This window comes from Oryx dammah, unplaced genomic scaffold (assembly GCF_014754425.2).
Source record: "Oryx dammah isolate SB20612 unplaced genomic scaffold, SCBI_Odam_1.1 HiC_scaffold_25, whole genome shotgun sequence".
Classification (NCBI taxonomy): domain Eukaryota; kingdom Metazoa; phylum Chordata; class Mammalia; order Artiodactyla; family Bovidae; genus Oryx; species Oryx dammah.
This window is the reverse complement of record NW_024070209.1, coordinates 70,139,740-70,165,675: the sequence shown is the minus strand read 5'-3', so window position 1 is coordinate 70,165,675 and position 25,936 is coordinate 70,139,740. Positions and strand designations below refer to the sequence as shown.

The 25,936-nt window shown below is 37.4% G+C and overlaps 1 protein-coding gene across 1 annotated transcript in view; it reads left to right on the top strand.

Moving 5' to 3' along the window:
- The window catches only part of SPDYA (speedy/RINGO cell cycle regulator family member A), a 34,748-nt gene that overhangs the window by 6,217 nt on the left and 2,595 nt on the right, over positions 1-25,936 (top strand). The window contains exons 5-6 of the mRNA XM_040224160.1: positions 6,076-6,247; positions 14,305-14,602. Coding sequence (XP_040080094.1) covers positions 6,076-6,247; positions 14,305-14,602 — 470 coding nt within the window. The remainder of the gene's footprint in view (positions 1-6,075; positions 6,248-14,304; positions 14,603-25,936) is intronic.

Genomic DNA, 25,936 nt, shown 5'->3' with positions numbered 1-25,936 from the left:
CATATAAATTATCTCCAAAATTTCCTCTTTTGGACTTAGAGACTTGTAAAATTTTTACTAAATTTAATATTTAGTAAAAATCATTATAACTATTGCCCTTTTAAGTTGAACAGTTTGTGGGAAATACTCTAGACAATATCAAAAGCCCAGTACCTGGATACAATGCTACAGTTTGAAATATATGAATATAATTTTAAGTACCTAACTAAGGAGCTACACATAAACATATTGAAGTTAAATATCACAGCAACTATTAGCAATGAAGAATTTAAAGTCTGCTTAATTCAGAATGTAATTCAAGAAATAGGACTAGAGGAAATTGATCTTTGGATGTTTTCAGGAGATACGTTTCCCCATGCATAGGAAAAAATGAACTCAGTATAAAATTTGATGATGATTGCTAAATTGGAGGAACATAATAGTATTTGTTAATTTGAGTATCATGTGCGAGGCACCAGAAAAATGTTTTCTATAAACTCATTTAATTTTCCTATGAGATATATTTTTAAATTATCTCCATTTTACAGATAGGAAAAATGAAACTTAGGAAGATTAAGTGCTTTCCAAGATCACAAAAGTTAGTAAGCAGAGGAACTGGGGCACAGATTTAGGTGTGATTTGCCAATGGCCAAATCCAGCCATTTGACACTAAGCTGTATTGCTGTTAATGTGTCTTTTAGTATTATATCTGTATATTGATGCAATATATATTTTGTAGTTTTTTTCTCACTTGAAAATTGAAAATAAGCCAAAATAAACTTTATTTAAATTGAACCACATGCCCCAAATTGGATTTGACCAGCTTTGTAAAATTATTACCAGCAAAGCACTTTGTTAGCTTACACTGTGTAGTAGCATGTCAGGTTTTATTGCATGTTGTATTATAAGCTTCATATTAAAAGTAACATGAATCATAATTTCCATTTTTATATCTAATCGTACTTATGATATAACCCCACTCAATGTGAAGTGAAGTGATAGTCGCTCAGTTGTGTCCAACTCTGCAGTCCCATGGACTGTAGCCCACCAGGCTTCTCTGTCCATGGAATTTTCCAGGCAAGAATACTGGAGTGGGTTGCCGTTCCCTTCTCCAGGGGATCTTCCTGACCCAGAGATCAAACCTGGGTCTCCTGCATTACAGGCAGATTATTTACAATCTGAGCCATAGGGGAAGCCCACCCAACTCAATAGTTCTCATTAAATATTTTCTCAGCCACAGTTCTATTTCAAGTTATTTTCTATATATTCTTTTAACACTCTGAACTTCTACTATTATTTTTTACTCCAGTATTTTTTTCATGTTGCCTTTTCTACTTGACTATAAACTCTTTACAGGCAAGGAACGTGTACCTTACTTTTTTTGCATACCTCAATGGCTAATGTAGAATTTCTTAATTCTTTATTTGAATAAACATAATTAACCCTATGCAAAATAAATGGACTCTGCTCCAAGAAAAATCTGTTTCAAATTAGAAGACAACTTACACGTGTAAGATACAGACATTTCATTGCATGGAGCCTGAAAAATTGTTAATGTGGAATTGAATCATAATGTGGTCCTAATACAGTACTGAAAAGTGAAAGTGAAGTTGCTCAGTCATGTCCAACTCTTTGTGACCCCATGGACTGTAGCCTACCAGGTTCCTCTATACCATAGTGCGTTATCAGTTCAGTTCAATTTAGTTGCTCAGAAGTGTTCAACTCTTTGCAACCCCATGGACTTCAGCATGCCAGGCTTCTCTGTCCATCACCAACTCCCAGAGCTTGCTCAAAATCATTTCCATCAAGTCGGTGATGCCATCCAACCATTTCATCCTCTGTCGACCCCTTCTCCTGCCCTCAACCTTTCCCAGCATCAGGGTCTTTTCCAGTGAGTCAATTCTTTGCATCAGGTGACCAAACTATTGGAGTTTCACCTTCAGCATCAGTCCTTCCAGTGAATATTCAGGACTGATTTCCTTTAGGATTGACTAGTTGGATCTCCTTGCTGTCCAAGGGACTCTCAAGAGTCTTCTCCAACACCACAGTTCAAAAGCATCAATTCTTTGGTGCTCAGCTTTCTTCACAGTCCAACTCTCACATCCTTATGTGACTACTGGAAAAACCATAGCTTTGACTAGACAGACCTTTGTAAAGAAATGTCTCCGCTTTTTAATATGCTGTCTAGGTTTGGCATAGCTTTTCTTCCAAGGAGCAAGCATTTTTTAATCTCATGGCTGCAGTAACCATGTGCAGTGATTTTGGAGCCCCCTAAAATAAAGTCTGTCACTGTTTCCATTGTTTCCCCATCTATTTGCCATGAAGTGATGGGACTGGATGCCATGATTTTAGTTTTTTGAATGTTGAGTTTTAAGCCAGCTTTTTCACTCTCCTCTTTCACTTTCATCAAGAGATTCTTTAGTTCTTTGCTTTCTGCCATAAGGGTGGTGTCATCTGCGTATCTGAGGTTATTGATATTTCTCCCAGCTTGTTTTCATCCAGCTTGGCATTTCGCAGGATGTACACTGCATATAAGTTAAATGAGCAGGGTGAACAATATAGAGCCTGATGTACTCCTTTTCCAATTTGGAACCAGTCCGTTGTCCCATGTCCAGTTCTAACTGTTGCTTCTTGACCTGCATACAGATTTCTCAGGAGGCAGGTAAGGTGGTCTGGTGTTCCCATCTCTTTAAGAATTTTCCACAGTTTGTTGTGTTCCACAGTCAAAGGCTTTGGCATAGATGTTTTTCTGGAACTCTCTTGCTTTTTCTATGATCCAACGGATATTGGCAATTTGATCTCTTGTTCCTCTCCCTTTTCTAAATCCAGCTTGAACATCTTCAAGTTCAAGATTCACGTACTGTTGAAGCCTGGCTTGGAAAATTTTGAGCATTGCTGTGCTAGCGTGTGAGATGAGTGCAGTTGTGCAGTAGTTTGAACATTCTTTGGCATTGCCTTTTTTGGGGATTGGAATGAAAACTGACCTTTTCCAGTCCTGTGGCCACTGCTGAGTTTTCCAAATTTGCTGGTATACTGAGTGTGGCACTCAATATGTGCATTATAGAGTTTTCATAATCAGCAAGCATGAAAGGGGCCAACCTCTTCCAACTCTATCTACAGTTTACTAACAATTATTAGGGATACTAAAGTGAGAAATTACTTGATGTAATTTCACAAAGGACACAATTTGACTCGAATAACTGAGTGAGTTTAACAATGAGGTACTTTATGATATTAATAATGTACATATAATATAAAATAATATTAAAATATATAATTATTTTAAGGGAGAATAAAAATATGTAAGTACTCATATTAATGTAACTAAATATGAATGGGTACTTTTCAGGTGGTGCCAGTGGTAAAGAACCTGCCTCCCAGTGCAGGAGATGCAAGAGACTTGGGTTCGATCCCTGGGTCAGGAAGATCCCCTGGAGGAGGGCATGGCAACCCACTCCATTATTTTCACCTGGAAAATCCCATGCACAGAGGGGCCTGGTGGGCTACAGTCCATGGAGTCACAAAGAGTCGGACACAGCTGAGACACACATACACACACACACAAATATGAATATGTGCATGGTTAAAAAGACTACATAGGAGTGTATACAATTAAAAGTAAGTCTTCTCGTATCTCAAAATCTTGATCTCCTTCCTCAAGGATAATTAACAGTTTCATATGTATCTGTCTAGAAATAATTTTCTATATATGAACCAGTATGTATGTTACATGAATAGAAATGTACTCACACTTCTGTGTGTGCTTTAAAAATTTTTTTAACATGAAATATCTACAGAAGAGTGATTGGAGTGTATATGTATGTGTGTGTGAAAGAATAAAAGCAAAACAAACATTCGTGTACCAGAACATTACCAGAATCTTAGAAGCTCACAGCACACAGTTTCCCAATTAGAGCCTCTTTCTTCCACAAGTAATCATTTTTTTGCTTTCCTTTATTCTATGTATATACCTCTAAATAATATATTATTTGGTTATTCCTATTTTGGGGCTGTACAATAAAAATTATATGTACGTGTCTTCTGTAAATTCCTTCATTTGCTTTATGATATTATTCTGAGACTAATTTCTATTGATATGTGTAGTTCACTTTCACTACAGAAAAAAATACTCTTGTTTCTTATACATTTGTATTTTTTCCCACCGTCTTGTTGTGTACTTTGTAAATATTCCATTTTCTTTTTTCTGTTGCTTCTTTCCCCTCCATTTTTATCTTTTTTTTAACTGAGATTTAAAAATTTTTTACCTTTGACACCTTTTTTCCTCTACTTCTTTGGAAATCTTACATTCTACACCTATTCTTTCAGCAATTACCCTAGTTATTTTTAATTACAAGGCCCAGTTTCTGTTCTCTTTATCTTACAATTCCATTAGTTCTACATGATGCTGTCTAAAACGTTAGATATTATTATTGTTGTTTAATAAATTCAACATTTGTTTAGATTTGCCCACATATTTATATATCTTTCATTACTGTTACTTCTTGCATCTCATACCTTCCACTTGGGATCATTTGCCTACCTTTCTGTTTGCTTTAAGACCCCCTTTTATTGGGTGTTTGTCTATTAATTCCAGTATCTTCACACTTCACAGCCTGTTTCTGTTTATTTTGCCTTGTTCCCTTATATGTTTTGTAAATCCTTTTATTACAAGTTGCCTTTTTTTCCTTAGAAAATCATCTATGGAGCTTGCATTGTTTCCAGTGAGAAATCTGCTTCATCCTTATCTCTATTCCTGTATAATTTAATGTGTATTTTTTTCTCTGACTGCTTTTAAGATTTTCTCTATATCACTGGCCGTAAGCAATTAATCAGAGAAGGCAATGGCACCCCACTCCAGTACTCTTGCCTGGAAAATCCCATGGACGGAGGAACCTGGTGGGCTGCAGTCCATGGGGTCGCTAAGAGTCAGACACAACTGAGCGACTTCACTTTCACTTTCACTTTTCACTTTCACACATTGGAGAAGGAAATGGCAACCCACTCCAGTGTTCTTGCCTGGAGAATCTCAGGGACAGGGGAGCCTGGTGGGCTGCTGTCTATGGGATCGCATAGAGTTGGACACGACTGAAGCGACTTAGCAGCAGTAGCAGCAAGCAGTTACTTATGATATGTTTTTTATTCAGCTTCTTTGTGGGTTTATAGTTTTCATCAGATTTCAAAATTTTTCAGTAATTATTTCTTCAGGTGTTTTTTCTGTCCACCCACCACCCTTTTGGGATTCCAATTTCACCTTTATTAAGCCACTTGAAGTTGTCTCACAGCTTACTGATGCTCTTCATTATTTTTGTTTCGTTTTCTCTTTGTGTTTCTTTTGGATAGTTTATATTGCTATGTCTTCAGTGCACAAATCTTCCCTTCCATGACATTAATCTGCTGTTACCCTCACTCAGTGTAATTTTCATTGTACACAAAGTTTTCATCTCTAGAAGTATACTTTCAATGTGTATACTTGTCTTTTTGAACGTCTGGAATAACTGTAACTGTTTTAGTGTCTTTGTCTGTTACTTCTACCATATATCAGTCAGTTTTGATTGGCTAATGATTCTTCTTATCTGTTCTGTTTTCCCACTTTTGTGCATGCCTAATCCCCCTCAGGTATTTGAGTGTAGAGAAAGACCATAAGAAAAGGTTAGTGGGAACACTGCCTAACATTCGCCCACGGCTCAAATAGTGCCTGTTCACACCAGCCAGACTGAAAAAACTTCCAGTTCACACTGAATAATTCAGTACTGAGTAGGGTACTTGGAAACATCTTGCCCTAGTGGGGAGTAATTAGCCCCAAACTGAACATTGCTCCAGATCCATCTAACAAACCAAGACTTGAAAGGATCAGACTGTTTCAATAACTGCATCCTAGAGCAAAGCTCAAAATTTATAGGAATATAAAAATATCCAGAACTCAACAATGTAAAATTCATTGTATCTCTAATTTTTATATACATTTCTTTAATCATTCATAAGGCTTGAACATCTGTTACCGTGTTTATAAACAAGCTGGATTTTTTGTATGTGGGTAAACTCTCTCTTCCTGTCCTTTACCCATTTCTTTTTTGAGTTGTTGGTCTTCTTTTTTAGGTATCTCGCTAATACAGTTGAAGAAGATGAAGAAGAATCCAAATATGAAATTTTTCCATGGGCTTTAGGGAAAAACTGGAGAAAATTATTCCCTGACTTCTTAAAGTTAAGGGACCAACTCTGGGATAGAATTGACTATAGGGCTATTGTAAGCAGGCGATGTTGTGAGGAGGTAAGATTTTTAAATGCTTTATATATATAATCTCTGTCTTCTCTTTATGTAATTTTCCCTGTCTTGTTTTTTAATGTGCTTCTAATGCTTCATTTTTTGTAAATGAAGGGTAAACTACTAACCTTGATGATTACCATGAGTACACCTTGTATATTAAAATGTTGATATTTTAAATTTATAGCACAATAATTAAAAAGTGTCATTTCTTTTTTTCTGAACAGCCTACTTCCATATAAAGTATTTTTATTTTAGTGTATTTCTCTTCTCTAAAAGATCACCAGTATATTAGGAAGAAATAGTGTGTGCATTCCAAACTACCTCAGGGTAATAACATTGGAGCTGAATAATAATTTCTATTAAATAATTTCCACTAAAGTATCAAAATTTCACATTCACAAGGTTGAAATATAAACAGTGTGGTATTAAAATTTAAATAAATTTAAATAAGCTTAAAAACGATACCTCTGTTCATATAGCATACATAAAGTAAGTTTCCTTGATGACAGATTCTATTAATGTAAAGCAGAAAGACACTAAATTAAAAGATGAGTTATTTTATCTGATGTTCTGGTTTTCAGTAAAGAAAGTTAATGTTTCAAACTAAAAATATTAGAGTAGAAAATTAATGGAAGGCAGGAACTAGTTCATGTAATTAAGTTCATTAATATAAGCCAGAACTAGTTCAGAAAAGTCTGGGCAGATAATGCTGTAATTAAATGAAGTCATATCTAGTTTAATGACTACAGGCCAGAGAAGCCAAATGATGGATTAGTGTCTAACCTGAGGGAAGACTTTAAAGGTGTGTCACAGAACTCTGTCCAGAACTAATCTTGTTCATTATATTTATTAATGAGATGAAGTTATAGAAGTTATACATGGTTTTGGATTAAATTAGAATTGTTGAATATTGGGAGAAATGCAAAGATTCAGAAATAACTTAGAAGACTGTACAGCACATGATTATATTCAGTAGAAAAATATGAAAGGATGAGTATGTATGACTACCTCCCTTCCATTAGTGGATCTTCATTAATGAATTTAAAGGACTCATTCCAATTACAGGGCATTGAAAAATTCCTGTCTTGGTACCTGCTTCCCCAGGTCAGGAGTGGGTAATTTGTGCACCTGTTGCCATCCTTGGTATGATAGTGCCCTTATTTGAAAACTCTGATTTTATCAAAGTAAATGCTTCAGGCTCCATGGAACACTCAGCCAAGTGCATGGAGGAGGCACTGGAGGCAAGAGGTCAGGATAGGCAATGCTTCCTCATGGTAGACTGCCCACCACTCCTAAAATACAATGACTCACATTTTAACTACAACAGTTTTATTCTGTTGGAGCTGGAATTACCTTGGTTGCTGGCACCAGACTGTTAGAGAATGATGTGGCTTATAAAAGACTACAGTGTTTTAGACACCTGAAAAGTCAGTTGTTGTAATGACTTTTTCACTGACTTTTTCACTGATTTTTCACTGACACTGAAAATGTCAGTGGGATTTACAGAAAAGTTCAGTCTCTCAAGGCTTCAGCACTGAGAACTAACAGAGTTCTCCCCTAATTCCAGATTGGCATATCTAATTTCTTACTTCATATTTCCTTATCTAGTAGATACCTCAGACTTAACATGCTGAAAATTGAGTTTTTGATTCTCCTACACAGACCTCCACACTTGCTCCTCCTACAGTCTTGCACATGTCAATAAACAGTAACTTCGTCATTCTAGTTGTTGGCCAAAAACTGTCACCCTAGGTGTTTTTTTTTTTTTTTTCAGATCCATACCTTAAAGAAATATCCAGCATCCCACCATTTCTCACCTCCGCCACTAAACTCTACTTTGTCATCTCTTGCCTCAAGTATTTCCATAACTTTCCAAATAGACTCCCTCACAGTCTTTCTCTCCTGTAGTTTATTCTTCATAGCAGCCAGAGTAAATTTTTTAGGAAATCAAATCATGTCTCCTCTACTCAAAAACCTTCAGAGGTTTCTCATCTCACAGAGCAAAAGTCAACATCCTTATCTTGCTCCACATGGTCTGCCAGCTCTCCTCCCTTATTTCGTTGACTTTATCTCCCAGCTTTGTTCACTTCACTTCAACCACACTGGCCTTCTAGCTATTCTTCAGATTCATCAAGGACGCTCCCACCTTGGAGTCTTTGCGCTTGCCATTCCTATTATCTGGAATGCTTTCCCCCAGGTATTAGTTAGTATGCTTCACTTCCTCACTTCATGCAGAACTCTGCTAAGTGTCACCTCAGAGAAATCATTCCTTACCACCCTATATTGCATAGTATCTCCCTCAGTGGAATAAAAATTGAAGAGTCCAGAAATTTATGTTCAATTGACTTTTGGCAAAGGTACCAAGAAAACTTAGTGGGGCAAGAAGAATATTTTCAACAAATTGTGCTGAAGCAACTGGATGTCCACATGCAAAAGAAAGCACCTGGACCCCTGCTTCATATTATATATAAAAACTAACTCAAATGGATCAAAGACCTATATTTAAGAGCTAAAAACCATAAAATTCTTAAAACATAGGTGTTAAATCTTCATGACCTTGGATTAGGTTTCTTAGATGTAATAACCAGAAGCACAAGCAAGAATAGAAAATACAGATTAAAAAATGAACATCATCAAAATTTAAAAATTTTGTTCTTCAAAGGGCACCATTAAGAAAGTGAAGAGACAGCCCAGAAACTGGAAGAAAATCTTTGCAAATCATCTATCTTATAAGGTACTTGTATCTAAAATATATAAACAGCTCTTAAAACTCAGAAGTAAAGAGACAACCCAATTTTCTAAAGGGCAAAGGATCTGAATACACATTTCTTCAAAAAAGATATTCAGATGGGCAAAAAAGCACATGAATAGATGCTCAACAGCCATCAGAAAAATGTAAAATCAAAATCGAGATATTTCTTTACATGCACGAGGAAGGCTACAATTAAAAAAAAAAAGACTGATAATAACATTGACAAGGATGTGGAGAAATTGGAACTTTCATTTCTGGTGGGAGTGTAAAATCATTTGGTTGCTTAACAGTCTGGCACTTCCTCAAAAAGCTAAACAGAGACCATATGACCCAGCAATTCTACTCTTAGTTTTATACTCTAAAGAAATGAAAATTGTGTTCACACAAAAACTTGTACATGGGGCTTTCCTGGTGGTCCAGTGGTTAAGAATCCACCTTACAATGTAAGGGATCCCAGTTTGATCCCTGGTTCAGGAAGATCCCACATGCCATGGAGCAACTAAGCTCATGTGCCGCAACTACTGAGCCTGCACTCTGCAGCCCAGGAGCAGCAACTACTGAAGCCCACGTGCCCTTAGCCCAGTGCCCATCTGTGCACTGCAACGAGAGAAGCCACCACGATGAGACGCCCGTGTTCCACAATTGGAGAGGAGCTCTTGCTCGCTGCAACTAGAGAACGCATAGCAGTGAAGACTCAGCGCAGCCAAAAATAGATAGATATTTTCTGAAAACTTCTACAGGAATGTTTATAGCAAGCGGCCTTATTCATAATAGTCAATAGTTGTAAAAACAACTGAAATGTCCAGCAGCTAACGAATGGATAGACAAAATATCAATACAATGATACATTACTTGGCAATTAAAAGCAATAAAGCATTGATACATGCTACAAAGTGGATGAATGCTGAAAACCTTATGCAAGTGAAAGAAGCCAGTCCTCAGAGAGCCATGTAGTTCATTTACATCAGCTGTGAAGAATACATAAATACCAAATCATAGAAAGTGGTTGCCTGAGGCTGAAGGGAGGGAGGAATGGAGTGTGACTGCCTTCTCTATGAAGTGATGAAAATGTACTAAAATTGATTGTGGTAATCATTGTGCTACCCTGAAGATACCAAAAGCCATTGAATTCTGTACTTTAAACCAGTGAATTGTATGATATCTGAGTTATATCTCAATAAAGCTGGTAAAATAGCAAGTAGTACACATCCGTCTATTACTCTCTACTCCTTTTCCTGGTTTTCCTCACAACACTTAGCTATTGTATAACACTCTATTTTACTTACTTACCTTGCTGATGTCTATTCTCCCTACTAGAATATAAATTTCAAGAAGGTCTTTTTTTTTTTTTTGGCTGCATTGTACAGGTTGCAGGATCTTAGTTCTCTCAACCAGGGATTGAACCTGAGCCCTTGGCAGTGAAAGTGTTATGTCCTAATCACTGGACTGCCAGGGAAGTCCCCAAGAGGGTCTTTATTCTGTCCTTATGTATGTACAGTATCTAGAATAGTGCCTGACTTGTAGTAGGTACTCAGTAAATATAACTGACTGACACAATGGAACTTGAAGCTTCCATTTCTTTTTCATACTTTCTTATCCATGATAACCAACAAGGACCTCTACTGTATAACAAGGAAACTCCGTTCAGTATCTTGTAATAATCAATAATGGAAGATAATCTGAGAAAGTATACAACTGCATCACTTTGCTGTACACCTGAAACATTGTGAATCAACTGTACTTCAATAAAAAAAACATTAAAAATAAACAAGACTATGGAACAATTCTTTACTGAGTAGCCTTAACACTGACCCTTATCCAGATATCCAGATATATAATTTTTTGGGGGGGTGGGGGTGGGGATACATGCTAAGAAATTTAGTTAAGTGTTCTATGCATTTGTTATTAAGAGCCCAGTACTGGCACACTGCCAACCCATTTTTTAGTCACATATCCGAAAATAACCACAAGTTACAGTACTAGCTACAAACTGGCTTACAGTAATTATACTATACATTAGCATTGTGCTTTACAAATTTATATTTTCATATAAATTAGCTTCTTATCCTCACAAAAGTACTTTTGAGGATTGTAGCATTCTCATTTTATAACTGATGAAACTGAGGACCACGGAGGTTGAAATTTACTCAAGGTCATACATAGTTAAATGGCAGAACCAGAGCTTGACTTCACATCTGATGGTTTTCCAATGTTCTGTGTTCTCTGACATCTGTCATTTCATTAAGTGATGTTTAAAGTTTGGTAGTAGATAAAAGGTCCACAATGAAAGTAATGTTAATACTTTCTGAGCACTGGTCTCAGTGCTGCACATGTGTTAACTCTCACAATTCTTACAGCTAACTAGGTAATCCAGATAAGGAAACAGGCACAGAGAGACTAAATGACTTCTCCAAGGTCACACAATCAGAAAAGCCGCATTCAAACCTAGGCAGTCTAACTCGAGAGTCATTGCTTTTAACACCTTATATTATACTGCCACTTGAGATCACAGAGAAGTAGAATGTATAGAGAGAAAAACAGCCAAATATTAAATTTTAAAAACTCACTAAAGCTCACCTCCACCCCCCACCAAGAAATCACTAAAAATAACAGAAGAGTGAGATGAAGTAAAAAAAAAAAAAAAAACTAGGATAATGTTTCTGATAGGTCAAGTGCTACCAATGCTTCAGAGAAGTCACTTTCATAGAATTGTAGAATTTGATAACTCTAAGTGACCTATTTCCTTATATATAAAAGGCCTTGTGGCTCAGAAAGTTAATGCAATTTACCTAAGATCATAGGAACTAAATAGAATTAAGACCAAAATCTTGCTTTTTTGACTGTGGTACAGTTTTCTTTTTAATTCACTGTTGTTATCACTGTAACATTCTAATGTGTGTGCAAAATATATGTAGACCTTACATATATTTAAAAGAGTGTGCACTTGCCTGCACTTCTCTGGGTTAGCATGAGGAGAGACTATGATGCCTAGTTTATTGCAGAAAGAACAATATCAAATCATCTATATTGTGTCCTTTGCTTCAGAGTTCCCTTTACTTCATAGTTCCCTCTGCTCTCTTCATTAGACTTTGCTGTAGGGTTCCTACAAAAGTCATATGGTTGAAGGCTAGTAATGTCAGTGGCCTCTTAATTTCTTATTTTCATCTATCATTAAGAAATATTTAATGTCTGTGTACTGTTGTGGAGAAGGGAACTGGCTACCCACTCCAGTATTCCGGCCTGGAAAATTCCATGGACTGTATAGTCCATAGGGTCACAAAGAGTCAGACACAACTGAGCAACTTTTACATTTGTGGAGAGAGCGATGTACAAGAAGCTGTTCCTGTCCAGAAGGGGTTACATGCATAAAAAGATATATCTGAGTACTAACATTTATATGCTGAGTCCTAATATAGGATTAACAATAAAACAAAATTTGAAACCTGGAGTTTCTAGAAAGGTGGGATTTATGCCAGGCATTGAAGGAAAAGCAATGCTAAGACAAATAAAGGGAAAGGCCATTCCAGATATGGGAAATAGAGAAATACTGAGGAAAAATTATAGACAAATTTGGAAAGAATAAGGAAAACTGACATTTTACTTCCTCACCTTGTGTATTTCTTAAACAAATTTTACATTGTCATAGAAATATATATGTTTACAGTTAACATCTTTATTTACTTCTGCCTTTTAAAAGATACATAACTGTAATTACATGTCTTTGGTTGAAAACTTTTTTCAAGGATTTAAGAAGTAGATTATAAAATAAATCCAATCCTAAAGTACACTTTAAAAATTAGCATAGCTACATGGAACTCTGCTCAAGTTATATGGCACTGTGGATGGAAGGGGAGTTTGGGGGAGAATGGATGCACATGTATGGATGGCTGAGTCCCTTTGCTATTCACCTAAAACTATCACATTGTTAACTGGCTACACCCTAATACAAAATAAAAAGTTTAAAATTAAAAGAAATGACCATAAAGTTAGCATAGCTAGTATTCTTTATTCATTGCCTTGAATGAGACAATAACTGCAATAACCCTATTTTCTGAAGGATTTGGCTTTAACCGGGACTGGAGGTGGGGGGGGTGTGGTTAAGGTTTTCATTCTTAACAACAAAAGCTTCTTTCCAAAAAAATTTTATATGATCTCCCAAATTGAGGTTCTCCAAGCTGCTCTGTCTTCCCTTAGCCCCTCCTGGGATCCCCAGCGTTGTCTGTGAAACCAAGGGCTCCTCAAACCAGTCTGAAAAATCACTTGACTAGGCAATTAATAAAGCACTGTCTATCTTTTTGAATTATAGTTTTGTCCAGAAACTTAAATATTTTTTAAAAGCACTGTCTAGCTCTCAAATTCTACAATTCTAATTTACCTTGGGTCATTGATAACTGCAACGAAACATTTTTTTTTGTTTAGAAGTAACATTCTATCTAACATTCTGTTTTGAAGTTTTAGACACCATGAGGTCAGGAGGTAGGTACATTTCCCTAGCTTGTCTTCTTAAATGGGTATCATTTGCTTTCATTGGCCAGATGTTTACTGTGTGATAAGGATTTTATACATATTTAACCTTCAGGACAATCCTATGAGGCAGATAGTATCCCCAGTTTTAGATAGGAAGAAATTGAGGCTCCTAAAGGTTAAGTAACTAGCATCATACAACTAGCAAGTGGCAGAGCCAGTATAAGAAACTAAGTCTATCCTGACTCTAAAGTCAGTTCCTTATCTAACACACCTTAGAGAACAGTGTCTGAACTGACATGTAGTGCAGAATCTTCAGTACTTTCTAAATAATTCCTCATCTAATACTTGCAACAACCTGATAAAATAGACAGTATTATTCTCTCCATACTACAGACAAGAAACAGGTACAGAGAGGTTAAGCAACTTACCTGTGTTCTCATTTACCATATCTCTTGCTATTGCAAACATGCTAAGATAAACATACGTAGGTGGAAACCTCAATTAAAAATATTCTCAACCCAATACATTCCAAAGTTAAGAATGATGTATTATTTGGGGGGGCATTATCTTTCCCAAACCTAGAATATCTGAGCAAAACCTGGAAAGTTGCTTCAGTTCTATTTCCTGTTAGAAATAATTTATATATTCTACCAATTGTTATCTTAAGGATCCAAGCAATGAATCACTTTATAGGTAATACTGCCCTATCTGGAGAGGCTTTTTTAAAAAACATTTTTTTAGATCTAGTTTTAGAGATAGCATTTCTTAAGTTATAATTTTTGTTCTTTAACTAAATTTTAAAATCTTATTAAAAATTCTAAAAGAAAGCTTTCCACTATAGGTTATGGCCATTGCTCCAACCCATTATATATGGCAACGAGAACGCTCTGTGCATCACAGTGGAGCTGTTAGAAACTACAACAGAGATGAAGTTCAACTGCCCCGGGGACCTAGTGCCACACCGGTAGATTGTTCACTATGTGGTAAAAAAGGAAGATATGTTAGGCTGGGATTGTCTTCATCATCATCTTCATCCAGTGATACACTAGAGGTGGTGGAGAAACATTCTCAGGAATCACACAACTCATTCTCAATGGACAAAATAGTTGATACTTCTCAGGCTTATAGCTATTCTCAAGGTATGATTTAGCAATATGGCCGATCTATGCACCTTAGTAATGAATCGAAGTTATCTATTGACCTGTATGTAGTCCTTGTAGGCAGCGGTACATAATAATTTTATACTATAACAATATGAGTTAAATTAGTATTGAAAAATTTCCCCTTCTCAGTTGCTACTTTTTGTTTTGGTATCTGTTTTGTGGTAGCTTACCTAAACTAAGAGATTTTTAATGTGACTTTTGTTAAAACCTAATTCACCATGGATCCCAAGTGTTTTAAGAGCCTGAACCATTTTCTTTGAAGTGTTTATTTTATTCAAAGCAAGTTTTAAGAAGAAAATAAATTTACTTCTAATCTCACCATCCAGCTTTATCAGTGAGTAACTTTGGTTTCTTTTACACACTTTTAAAAACTAAAATAAAAGTAACAGGTAACATTGTATTAGTTTTAGATGGGTGACATAATGATTTAATAGATGTTGCAAAATGATTAACACAATTTTAGTTAACATCCATCACCACACATAGTTTGTTTTTATTTTTTTCTTGGGATTTTTAATTTTAGGATTTTGTTCAGTTCAGTTGAGTCACTCAGTCTTAGCAACTCTTAAATATAGGATCTTGTCAACTATAGTCACTGTGATGTACATTATATCCCCAGAACTTACTTACCTTATTAATCAGTCAGTTCAATCACTCAGTCGTGTCTAACTCTTTGCGACCGCATGGACTGCAGCACATCAGGCCTTCCTGTCAATCACCAACTCGCAGAGCTTACTCAAACTCATGTCCATCGAGTTGGTGATGCCATCCAACCATCTGAACCTATGTCGTCCCCTTCTCCTCCTGCCCTCAATCTTTCCCAGCATCAGGGTCTTTTCGAATGAGTCAGTTCTTTGCATCAAGTGGCCAAAGTACTGGAGTTTCAGCTTCAACATCAGTCTTTCCAATGAATATTCAGGAGTGATCTCCTTTAGAATGGACTGGTTGGGTCTCCTTGCAGTCCAAGGGACTCTCAAGAGTCTTCTCCAACACCACAGTTGAAAAGCATCAATTCTTCTGCGTTCAGCTTTCCTTATAGCCCAACTCTCGCACCCATAAATGACTACTAGAAAAACACACTGACTAGACGGACCTTTGTTGGCAAAGTAATGTCTCTGCTTTTTAATATGCTGTCTAGGTTGGTCATAGTTTTCCTTCCAAGGAGCAAGCGTCTTTTAATTTCATGGCTGCAATCACCATCTGCAGTGATTTTGGAGCCCCCCAAAATAAAGTCTGACACTGTTTCCACTGTTTCCCCATCTGTTTGCCATGAAGTGATGGGACTGGATGCCATGATCTTTGTTTTCTGAATGTTGAGCTTTAAGTCAACTTTTTCACTCTCCTCTTTCACTTTCATCAAGAGGCTCTTTAGTTCTTTGCTTTCTACCATAAGAGTGGTGTCATCTGCATATCTGAGGTTATTGATATTTCTCCCGACAATCTTGATTCCAGCTTGTGCTTCATACAGCGCAGCATTCTCATAATGTACTCTGCATATAAGTTAAACAAGCAGGGTGACAGTATACAGCCTTGATGTACTCCTTTTCCTATTTGGAACCAGTCTGTTGTCCATGTCCAGTTCTAACTGTTGCTTCCTGACCTGCATACAGGTTTCTCAGGAGGCAGGTCAGGTGGTCTGGAATTTTCATCTCTTTCAGAATTTTCCACAGTTTGTGGTGATCCATGCAGTCAAAGCCTTTGGTATAGTCTATAAAGCAGAAATAGATGTTTCTCTGGAACTCTCTTGCTTTTTAGATGATCCAGTGGATGATGGCAATTTGATCTCTGGTTCCTCTGCCTTTCCTAAATCAGCTTGAACACCTGGAAGTTCACGGTTCACATATTGTTGAAGCCTGGGTTGGAGAATTTTGAGCATTACTTTACTAGCATGTGAGATAAATGCAATTGTGTGGTAGTTTGAGCATTCTTTGTCATTGCCTTTCTTTGGGATTGGAATGAAAACTGTCCAGTCCTGTGGCCACTGCTGAGTTTTCCAAATTTGCTGGCATATTGAGTGCAGCACTTTCACAGCATCATCTTTTAGGATTGGAAATAGCTCAACTGGAATTCCATCACCTCCACTAGCTTTGCTCGTAGTGATGCTTCCTAAGGCCCACTTCACTTCACATTCCAGGATGTCTGGCTCTAGGTGAGTGATCACACCATTGTGGTTATCTGGGTCATGAAGATCTTTTTTGTATAGTTCTTCCGTGTATTCTTGTCACCTCTTCTTAATATCTTCTGCTTCTGTTAGGTCCATACCATTTCTTTCCTTTATTGAGCCCATCTTTGCATGAAATCTCCCCTTGTATCTCTAATTTTCTTGAAAATATCTCTCGTCTTTCCCATTCTATTGTTTCCCTCTATTTCTTTGCATTGATTACTGAGGAAGGCTTTCTTATCTCTCCTTGCTATTCTTTGGAACTCTGCATTCAAATGGGTATATCTTTCCTTTTCTCCTTTACTCTTCGCTTCTCTTCTTTTCAAGCTATTTGTAAAGCCTCCTCAGACAGCCATTTTTGCTTTTTTTGCATTTCTTTTTCTTGGGGATGGTCTTGATCCCTGTCTCCTGTACAATGTCATAAACCTCCATCCATAGTTCATCAGGCACTCTTATCAGATCTAGTCCCTTAAATCTATTTTTCACTTTCACTGTATAATCATAAGGGATTTGATTTAGGTCATACCTGAATGGTCTAGTGGTTTTCCCTACTTTCTTCAATTTAAGTTTGAATTTGGCAGTAAAGAATTCATGATCTGAGGCACAGTCAACTCCCAGTCTTGTTTTTGCTGACTGTATAGAGCTTCTCCACTTTTGTCTGCAAAGAATATAATCAATCTGATTTCAGTGTTGACCATCTGGTGATGTCCATGTGTAGGGTCTTCTTGTTGGAAGAGGGTGTTTGCTATGACCAGTGCATTCTCTTGGCAAAACTCTACCATGAGCTCATTCCCATGGTGGGGGTGAGTTGTCCCACCATGTCAGACTCAAGAGCACTGCAGGAAAAGGGGCCCAGTCAGCTAGGGGCCAGGAAGACACTGTCATTTATCTTATTACTGAAAGTTTATACTTTCCTCTACTTTCACCCATTGCCCCTTTCCTCGCCACCTCTGACAACCACCATCTGGTGGGGTATTTATGAGTTTTTGATTCCACGTATAAGTGTTATCACATTGTATTTGCCTTTCACTATCTCATTTATTATTTCACTTAACACAATGCCCTCAAGGTCCATCCATGTTGTCACAAATGGTAGATATTCTTCTTTTAAAGATGTGTGTGTGTGTGTAAAATATTCTCATTTTATTTTCTTTATCCATTCATCTGTTGATGGACAATTAGGTTGTTTCTGTTCCATTTCTTGACTATTGCAAATAATGCTACAATGAACATGGAGATGCAGGTATCTTTTCAAGATAGTGGTTTTGTTTCCTTCAGATAATACCCAGAGGTGGAATTGCTGCATCATATGATAGTTCTATCTTTAATTTTTTGAGAAGCCTGTATACCATTTTTCGTAGTGACTGCATCCAACAGTGCAAAAAGGTTCCCTTTTCTCCATATCCCTATGAAAACTTGTTATTTCTTGTTAACCGCCATTCTAACAGGTGTGAGATGTTAGCTCATTGTGGATTTAATTAGCATTTCCCTGCTAATTAGTGATGTTGAACACCTTTTCATGTACATGTTGGTCATTTGTATGTCTTCTTTGGAAAATGTCTGTTCATTTCCTCTGCTCATCTTTTGACTGGATTTTTTTTCTGTTGAGTTTTATGAGTTCTTTATATATTTTGGATATTAACCCTTTAATAGATATAAGATTTGCAAATGTTTTCTCCCATTCTGTGGGTCCCTTTTCATTTGTTGATGGTTTCCTATACCATAGAGAGCTTTTTAGTCTGATGTAATTCCACTCTTTAGTTTTGCTTTTGTTGCCTTTGCTTTTGGTATAAAATCCAAAAAGCAATTGCCAAAACCAATTTCAAGGGCCTTACCCTCTGTTTCTTCTAGGGTTTTGTGGTTTCAAGTCTTAAATCCATTTATTTTTGTGCATGGTATAAGATACTGGTCCAGTTTTAAAGTCTTTTACATGTGGCTATCCAGTTTTTCCAACTCCATTCATTGACGAGACTATCTTTTCCCAGTGTGTTTTTGACTCCTTTGTCATAAATTAACCATATGTGTGGGTTTATTTCTGTGCTCTCCATTCTATTCCATTGATCTATGTGTCTGTTTTTATGCCAATATCATACTGTATTAATATTGTTTTGTAATATTATACACTTTTCTGTTTTCTGTTTTTTTTCCATGTTTGCTTTTTTTCACTTATCTTAAAGCAATTTGTCATTATTTAGTCTTAGAAAATCTGATTTTTAGTCATGACATGGTATAAGTACCACAATTTATTTGCATATTTCTTTGGGGTGATTTACATGGTTTTGAACAATGATTGTTGCTCAGTTGCCCAGTCATGTCTGACTCAGACCCCATGGACTGCGTCACACCAGGCCTCCCTGTCCCTCACCATCTCCTGAAGCTTGCCCAAGTTCATGTCCATTGCATTGGTGATGCCATCCACTTCTCATCCTCTGACACCCTCTTCTCCTTCTGCCCTCAGTCTTTCCCAGCATCAGGGACTTTTCCAGTGACATTCATAACAGCCATTCACATCGACCATTCACATCAGATGACCAAAATACTGGAGATTCAGCTTCAGCATCAGTCCTTTCAACAAGTATTCACAGTTGACTTCCCTTAAGATTGACTTGTTTGATCTCTTTGCTGTCCAAGGGACTTTCAGGAATCTTCTCTAGCACCACATTTCAAAGGCATCAATTTTTTGGTATTCTGCCTTCTTTATGGTCCAGCTCTCACAACCATATGTGACCACTGGGAACACCATAGCATTGACTATATAGATATTTGTTGGCACTCTATGAACTGGAACATTCAGGTTTGACCTAAATCAAATCCCTTATGATTATACAGTGGAAGTGAGAAACAGATTTAAGGGACTAGATCTGATAGACAGAGTGCCAGAAGAACTATGGACAAAGGTTCGTGACATTGTACAGGAGACAGGGATCAAGACCATCCCCAAGACAAAGAAATGCAAAAAAGCAAAATGGCTGTCTGCGGAGGCCTTACAAATAGCTATGAAAAGAAGAGAAATAAAAAGCAAAGGAGAAAAGGAAAGATATACCCATTTGAATGTAGAGTTCCAAAGAACAGCAAGGAGAGATAAGAAAGCTTTCCTCAGTGATCAACGCAAAGAAATAAAGGAAAACAACAGAATGAGAAAGACTAGAGATCTCTTCAAGGAAATTAGAGATACAAGGGAAGATTTCATGCAAAGATGGGCTTAATAAAGGACAGAAATGGTATGGACCTAACAGAAGCAGGAGATGTTAAGAGGTGGCAAGAATACACAGAAGAACTATACAAAAAAGATCTTCATGACCCAGATAACCACAATGGTGTGATCACTCACCTAGAGCCAGACATCCTGGAATGTGAAGTCAAGTGGGCCTTAGGAAGCATCACTATGAGCAAAGCTAGTGGAGGTGATGGAATTCCAGTTGAGCTATTTCCAATCCTAAAAGATGATGCTGTGAAAGTGCTGCACTCAATATGCCAGCAAATTTGGAAAAGTCAGCAATGGCCACAGGACTGGAAAAGGTTAGTTTTCATTCCAATCTCAAAGAAAGGCAATGACAAAGAATGCTCAAACTACTGCACAGTTGCACTCATCTCACATACTAGTTAACGGAGAAGGCGATGACACCCCACTCCAGTACTCTTGCCTGGAAAATCCCATGGACAGAGGAGCCTGGTAGGCTGCAGTCCATGGAGTCGTGAAGAGTCGGACACGACTGAGCGACTTCCCTTTCACTTTTAACTTTCATGCATTGGAGAAGGAAATGGCAACCCATTCCAGTGTTCTTGCCTGGAGAATCCCAGGGACGGGGGAACCTGGTGGGCTGCCACCTGTGGGGTCACACAGAGTCGGACATGACTGAAGTGACTTAGCAGCAGCAGCACATGCTAGTAAAGTAAGGCTCAAAATTCTCCAAGCTAGGCTTCAGCAACATGTGAACCATGAACTTCCAGATGTTCAAGCTGGTTTTAGGAAAGGCAGAGGAACCAGAGATCAAATTGCCAACATGCGCTGGATCATCAAAAAAGCAAGAGAGTTCCAGAAAAACATCTATTTCTGCTTTGTTGACTATGCCAAATCCTTTGTGTGGATCACAATACACTGGAAAATTCTGAAAGAGATGGGAATACCAGATCACCTGACCTGCCTCTTGAGAAACTTATATGCAGGTCAGGAAGCAACAGTTAGAACTGGACATGGAACAACAGACTGGTTCCAAATAGGAAAAGGAGTACGTCAAGGCTGTACACTGTCATCCTGCTTATTTAACTTATATGCAGAGTACATCATGAGAAATGCTGTGCTGGATGAAGCACAAGCTGGAATCAAGATTGCCGGGAGAAACAGCAATAACCTTAGATATGCAGATAACACAACCCTTATGGCAGAAAGCGAAGAAGAACTAAAGAGCCTCTTGATGAAAGTGAAAGAGGGGAGTGAAAAAGTTGACTTAAAGCTCAACGTTCAGAAAACAAAGATCATGGCATCCGGTCCCATCACTTCATGGCAAATAGATGGGGAAACAGTGGAAACAGTGTCAGACTTTATTTTGGGGGGCTCCAAAATCACTGCAGATGGTGATTGCAGCCATGAAATTAAAAGACACTTACTCCTTGGAAGGAAAGTTATAACCAACCTAGACAGCATATTGAAAAGCAGAAACATTACTTTGTCAACAAAGATCCGTCTAGTCAAGGCTATGGTTTTTCCAGTAGTCATGTATGGATGTGAGAGTTGAACTATAAAGAAAGCTGAGCACAGAAGAATTGATGCTTTTCAACTGTGGTGTTGGAGAAGACTCTTGAGAGTCCCCTGGACTGCAAGGAGATCCAACCAGTCCGTCCAAAAGATCAGTCCTGGGTGTTCATTGGAAGGACTGATGTTGAAGCCAAAACTCCAATACTTTGGCCACCTGCTGCAAAGAGCTGACTCATTTGAAAAGACCCTGATGCTGGGAAAGATTGAGGGCAGGAGGAGAAGGGGATGACAGAAGATGAGATGGTTGGATGGCATCACAGACTCCATGGACATGAGTTTGGGTAAGCTCGGGGAGTTGGTGATGGATAGGGAGGCCTGCCGTGCTGCGGTTCATGGGGTTGCAAAGAGTCAGACACGACTGAGCAACTGAACTGAACTGAACCATGAACTGGAAATACATTGAGTCAACCACATTCTAATTTCCATTTAAATTATATTTAGAAAGGTTTTCTCTGACATTTCCAAATTTGAAACAGAACTAGAATAATATTCCAGCAGCAGTGATCCTTTTTACTTCTTATAGTACCTTTGTCCCAGATTTTCACCCATCTGAACATAGGACTGCAATTTCTTATGGCTCATTATTTCAGAATTTCACCTATTTATTTTTACTACATCCTTATAGCAGTAGCTACTGAAATTTTACTAAAAGAGAAACTAATCTCTTAAGACTCTTGAAGGTAGGCGTCATGCCTGTCATTGTTCTCTTCCCTGCTCAGACGGTAAAGAATCTGCCTGCAATTTGGGAGACCTGGGTTTGATCCTTGGGTTGGGAAGATCTCCTGGAGAAGGGCATGGCAGCCCACTCTAGTATTCCTTCCTGGAGAATTCCATGGACAGAGGAGCCTGGTGGGCTACAGTCCATGGGGGTCACAAAGTCAGACACGACTGAGCAACTAACACTTTCACTTTCACTGGCCATAGTAATCACTAAATATTTTGACTGATCGTTTAGTTTCTTCCCTTGTAACATCTTCAAGCATAATTTTTATTCTTTCACTCATATTGGAGGGTAAATAGGATCTTATAAAATAAGAGTTGCCTTTAAGTATCCCTCCTCTCTCCCAGCTTTTTGCTTATACTCTTTTATCCTCATAACAGGTAAGATTTACTAGATGTTTAAAATGTTCCATGCAATGTGCTGATTGTTTTATATTCATAACCTCACTTAATACTCACAGCCAAGCCTAAGGTAAATATTAGTATTTCCACTTTGTAGATAAGGAAGCAGAGGCTTAGAGAGGTTAAATACTTTCCCCAAGGTGATAAGAGTGACACTTGAACCCAGGTCTGAATCTACTACAGCCTGAATTCCAATGATGCTATACTGATCTCTTTGATGAAATCCTGCCTTCTGTGGTAAAAATAAGTTGCCACAGAAGTCCTAGCTGACTGCCAAGGACTAAGGAGTTGGTGAAAGCATTAAGAACGAAGTCCCTGATGGAAGGCTGTATGAACTAGAAGAGAATTCCAACCACAATTTGAACAAATATTTAAAGAAAGAAGAACAGAAGCACTTATATTTTATTCGAACTAGTCCCTCAGATATCAAGAGTAGTCACAGCCTATGCTTAGACTTTGATATTTCAATGGGAAATCAGAGTGCACCGAGGGAGGAAGAAGCTCTGCCAGTCAGCTTGCTTCAAGGAGAGGGAAAAAAAAAACCAAACAGGTCTTTGAGGGATTTTAGGTGAAAAGGGGGGCACTTGATTTAGGCCAATTGTAAATGGAATTGTGCTTTCATCTGTTTCTGGATGAACACTCTGACACCCTGGCTTAGGATATATAAGTCCTATATAGGAAGAAACAGTTACTTTCTCATTTCTGTTTTGTTCTCAGTATTAACTCAAGGCTAATGTAAAACCTATTGTTTCAGGATGACAGAGGGTAGGCAATACAAAGAAAAATTATTGTTGATACATACATTTGACCAATAAACATTTATATTCATTTTCCTTCAATAGGTTTAACAAGAGAGTGAGCTAACTGGGGCTGGGGAGGTTTAAGGATAACATGATATTATCAGGACTGTGGTCATTCTCTTACTGCCTCAGCTGTTGATGCCAGTAGTAGCCTCTATTCAGCAAAATTCTCTTCCTTCAGTTCACATAAGGTTGTTGGAATCACCTAAGGTTTGTGGTTGCAGACAATTCATTCTCCAGGAGAGATACAAAGAACTGATGCTCTGCTCTGGGCTTTTATGCTAAAACTAGCAATAGATGGTATCCATGCTTCTATCCCTCTTTCAAATATAAGCAACTTCTTGCTTTTCAGGTTAAAATCATGTTTTTCTACCTTAACATTTTTTTTCTCAAAACAACATGTTCAACAACAAGTTTATATAAACATTTATAACATTTATTAAGAATAAAATAGTTGATTTTGATAAGGTTGTGGGAGATAGATGAAGCATTCTGTACAAATTTACATGCATCACAATCACCAATCATGTGCTAAGCTACCTTATAAAGGTTTAAACAAATTATTTTTCCTCAAAAGTAAATCCTTCTCATTTAACACTTGACTTCACCAAGAAATCCTGAAGTGGCAGTATGACATTCATTTTACTGATAAATAAACAAACTCAGAAAAGTCACAGTTGCATAGTAAAACAGCAAAAATAAAAACACCAAGATGGAACCCAGTTTTATCTGAAGAGATAGTACATGTTTATACCAACTAAATTACCTTAAGCTATTTTAGGCTAATCTATCTGAAACATAGGTACATATTATTATGTATTATCTGAGGACTCCCCAGAGTTTAGAGTGAAGCCAAGGGAAAGAAAGCAATATACCAAACCTTACTCCTGGGTCCTGTAGGCAGGCGGGAGACATTCCAACTGCTATAATCTAAAAGCAAATAATTTTCCCTCAAAAATAAATCATTCTCTGAATTTGCTTATTTACTTTTGTCATTACCACTGTTCTAGTCATCCCATTTTAAAATCTTTAATGAAGGCATAATCAGGGCTTATAAATTACCAATGCTAATTATATAATCAACATTTACGAGCACAAAAGATTTCAAAATTAACTCTGCAGGGTAAAAGACATAGTGAAGCCTGTTCCAAGGAAGTAATTTATGAGCTGGGTGTTGACTGAATCCTGTTCAGCCCAGAGAAATAAGGGAAAGGGCTTCTGAACAGTGGATGAAAGTTTGAGTATATATAGCTTCTCTCCCTCTACATCCAGTGAACCACCAGCTTATCTGGTTCTTCCTTTACAATAATTTTTTAGATTCTCTCCTCTTCCACCATTCCTAGTTGTATATTACTTCTAATCACCTCATAGTTGTACACTATGTATTACTATGAAATTTCTCATTTAATGGTTTTTCCTTCCTTTAAATACTCAGACACTGCTAACAGACTTAAAAAATACCTGCTTTTGCATAAACACGGAAACTTAACTTTCCTACTGATTCTGAAGTAAGTTCAAAATCAAAGTTTTCCACAATCCATGAGCTATATACTTAACATTTCCCCCTAGAACAACCAAGTCAACATTGATGAAATAATACCTGATCCAGTGTAGGCTTCAAAGCCATCAGCAAACTTTTACTGACCATTTACTGGGTGGAAAAGTCAGGACTTCTGAAAGTTACTAGGAAGACAGTTGTTAATCAGTCACAGATCTTTAGGAGTATTTTATGGTAAATGAGGACCAGACATGAACCGAAAAAGCTAACTTTAGAAAAAGGCATCTGTCCCACAAACTGAATTATAAAGATGCTTAGTATTCAATGAAGAGATGGATAAAGGGCTTAAACTGGACTTTAATTAAATATACAAATAAATGTTTATTTGCTTCTGTAGTTTTGTTTTCAACTCATTATTAGAATCAACACTGTTAGGCCTTGTTCAGTTCAACATCTGCTGAGCAGTGTACCAAACCAATTATTCTACATGAAACAGGAGAAATACAACTTTTCTCTCTTCTTTAAGTCATCCCCTTCTTCAAAAAGTACAATTAGGGCCTGTGTTCAAAGCAATAAATGAAGGACAGAATTTCACTAGCGGTTAAATAGAAGGGCAGAAGAATGGGGAGTATTCCATGATGGAATTTAAAAATGTATATTAGAACTTCTATACATCTGGAAATCTTATAAAAACTTTAAAGCCATTATTATTATATGAGTGTTCAGATACTTACCACACAGAAATAGTATGAGAAGACTTCTGTGCTTATGATTTAATCACTTCTCCAAATGCAACCAAAGTGATTTTTTTTCAAAACACAGATCTAAGCACGTTACCCCTTACTTCACTAAACCCTTCAGTAGCACCCCATTTTTCTTGGGTTAGACCAACTCCATAACAGGTCTACAAGATCCTGCATGGCTTGACCCCTACCTTCTTTTCAGTCAACCACAATATCACTGACCCTTTTTG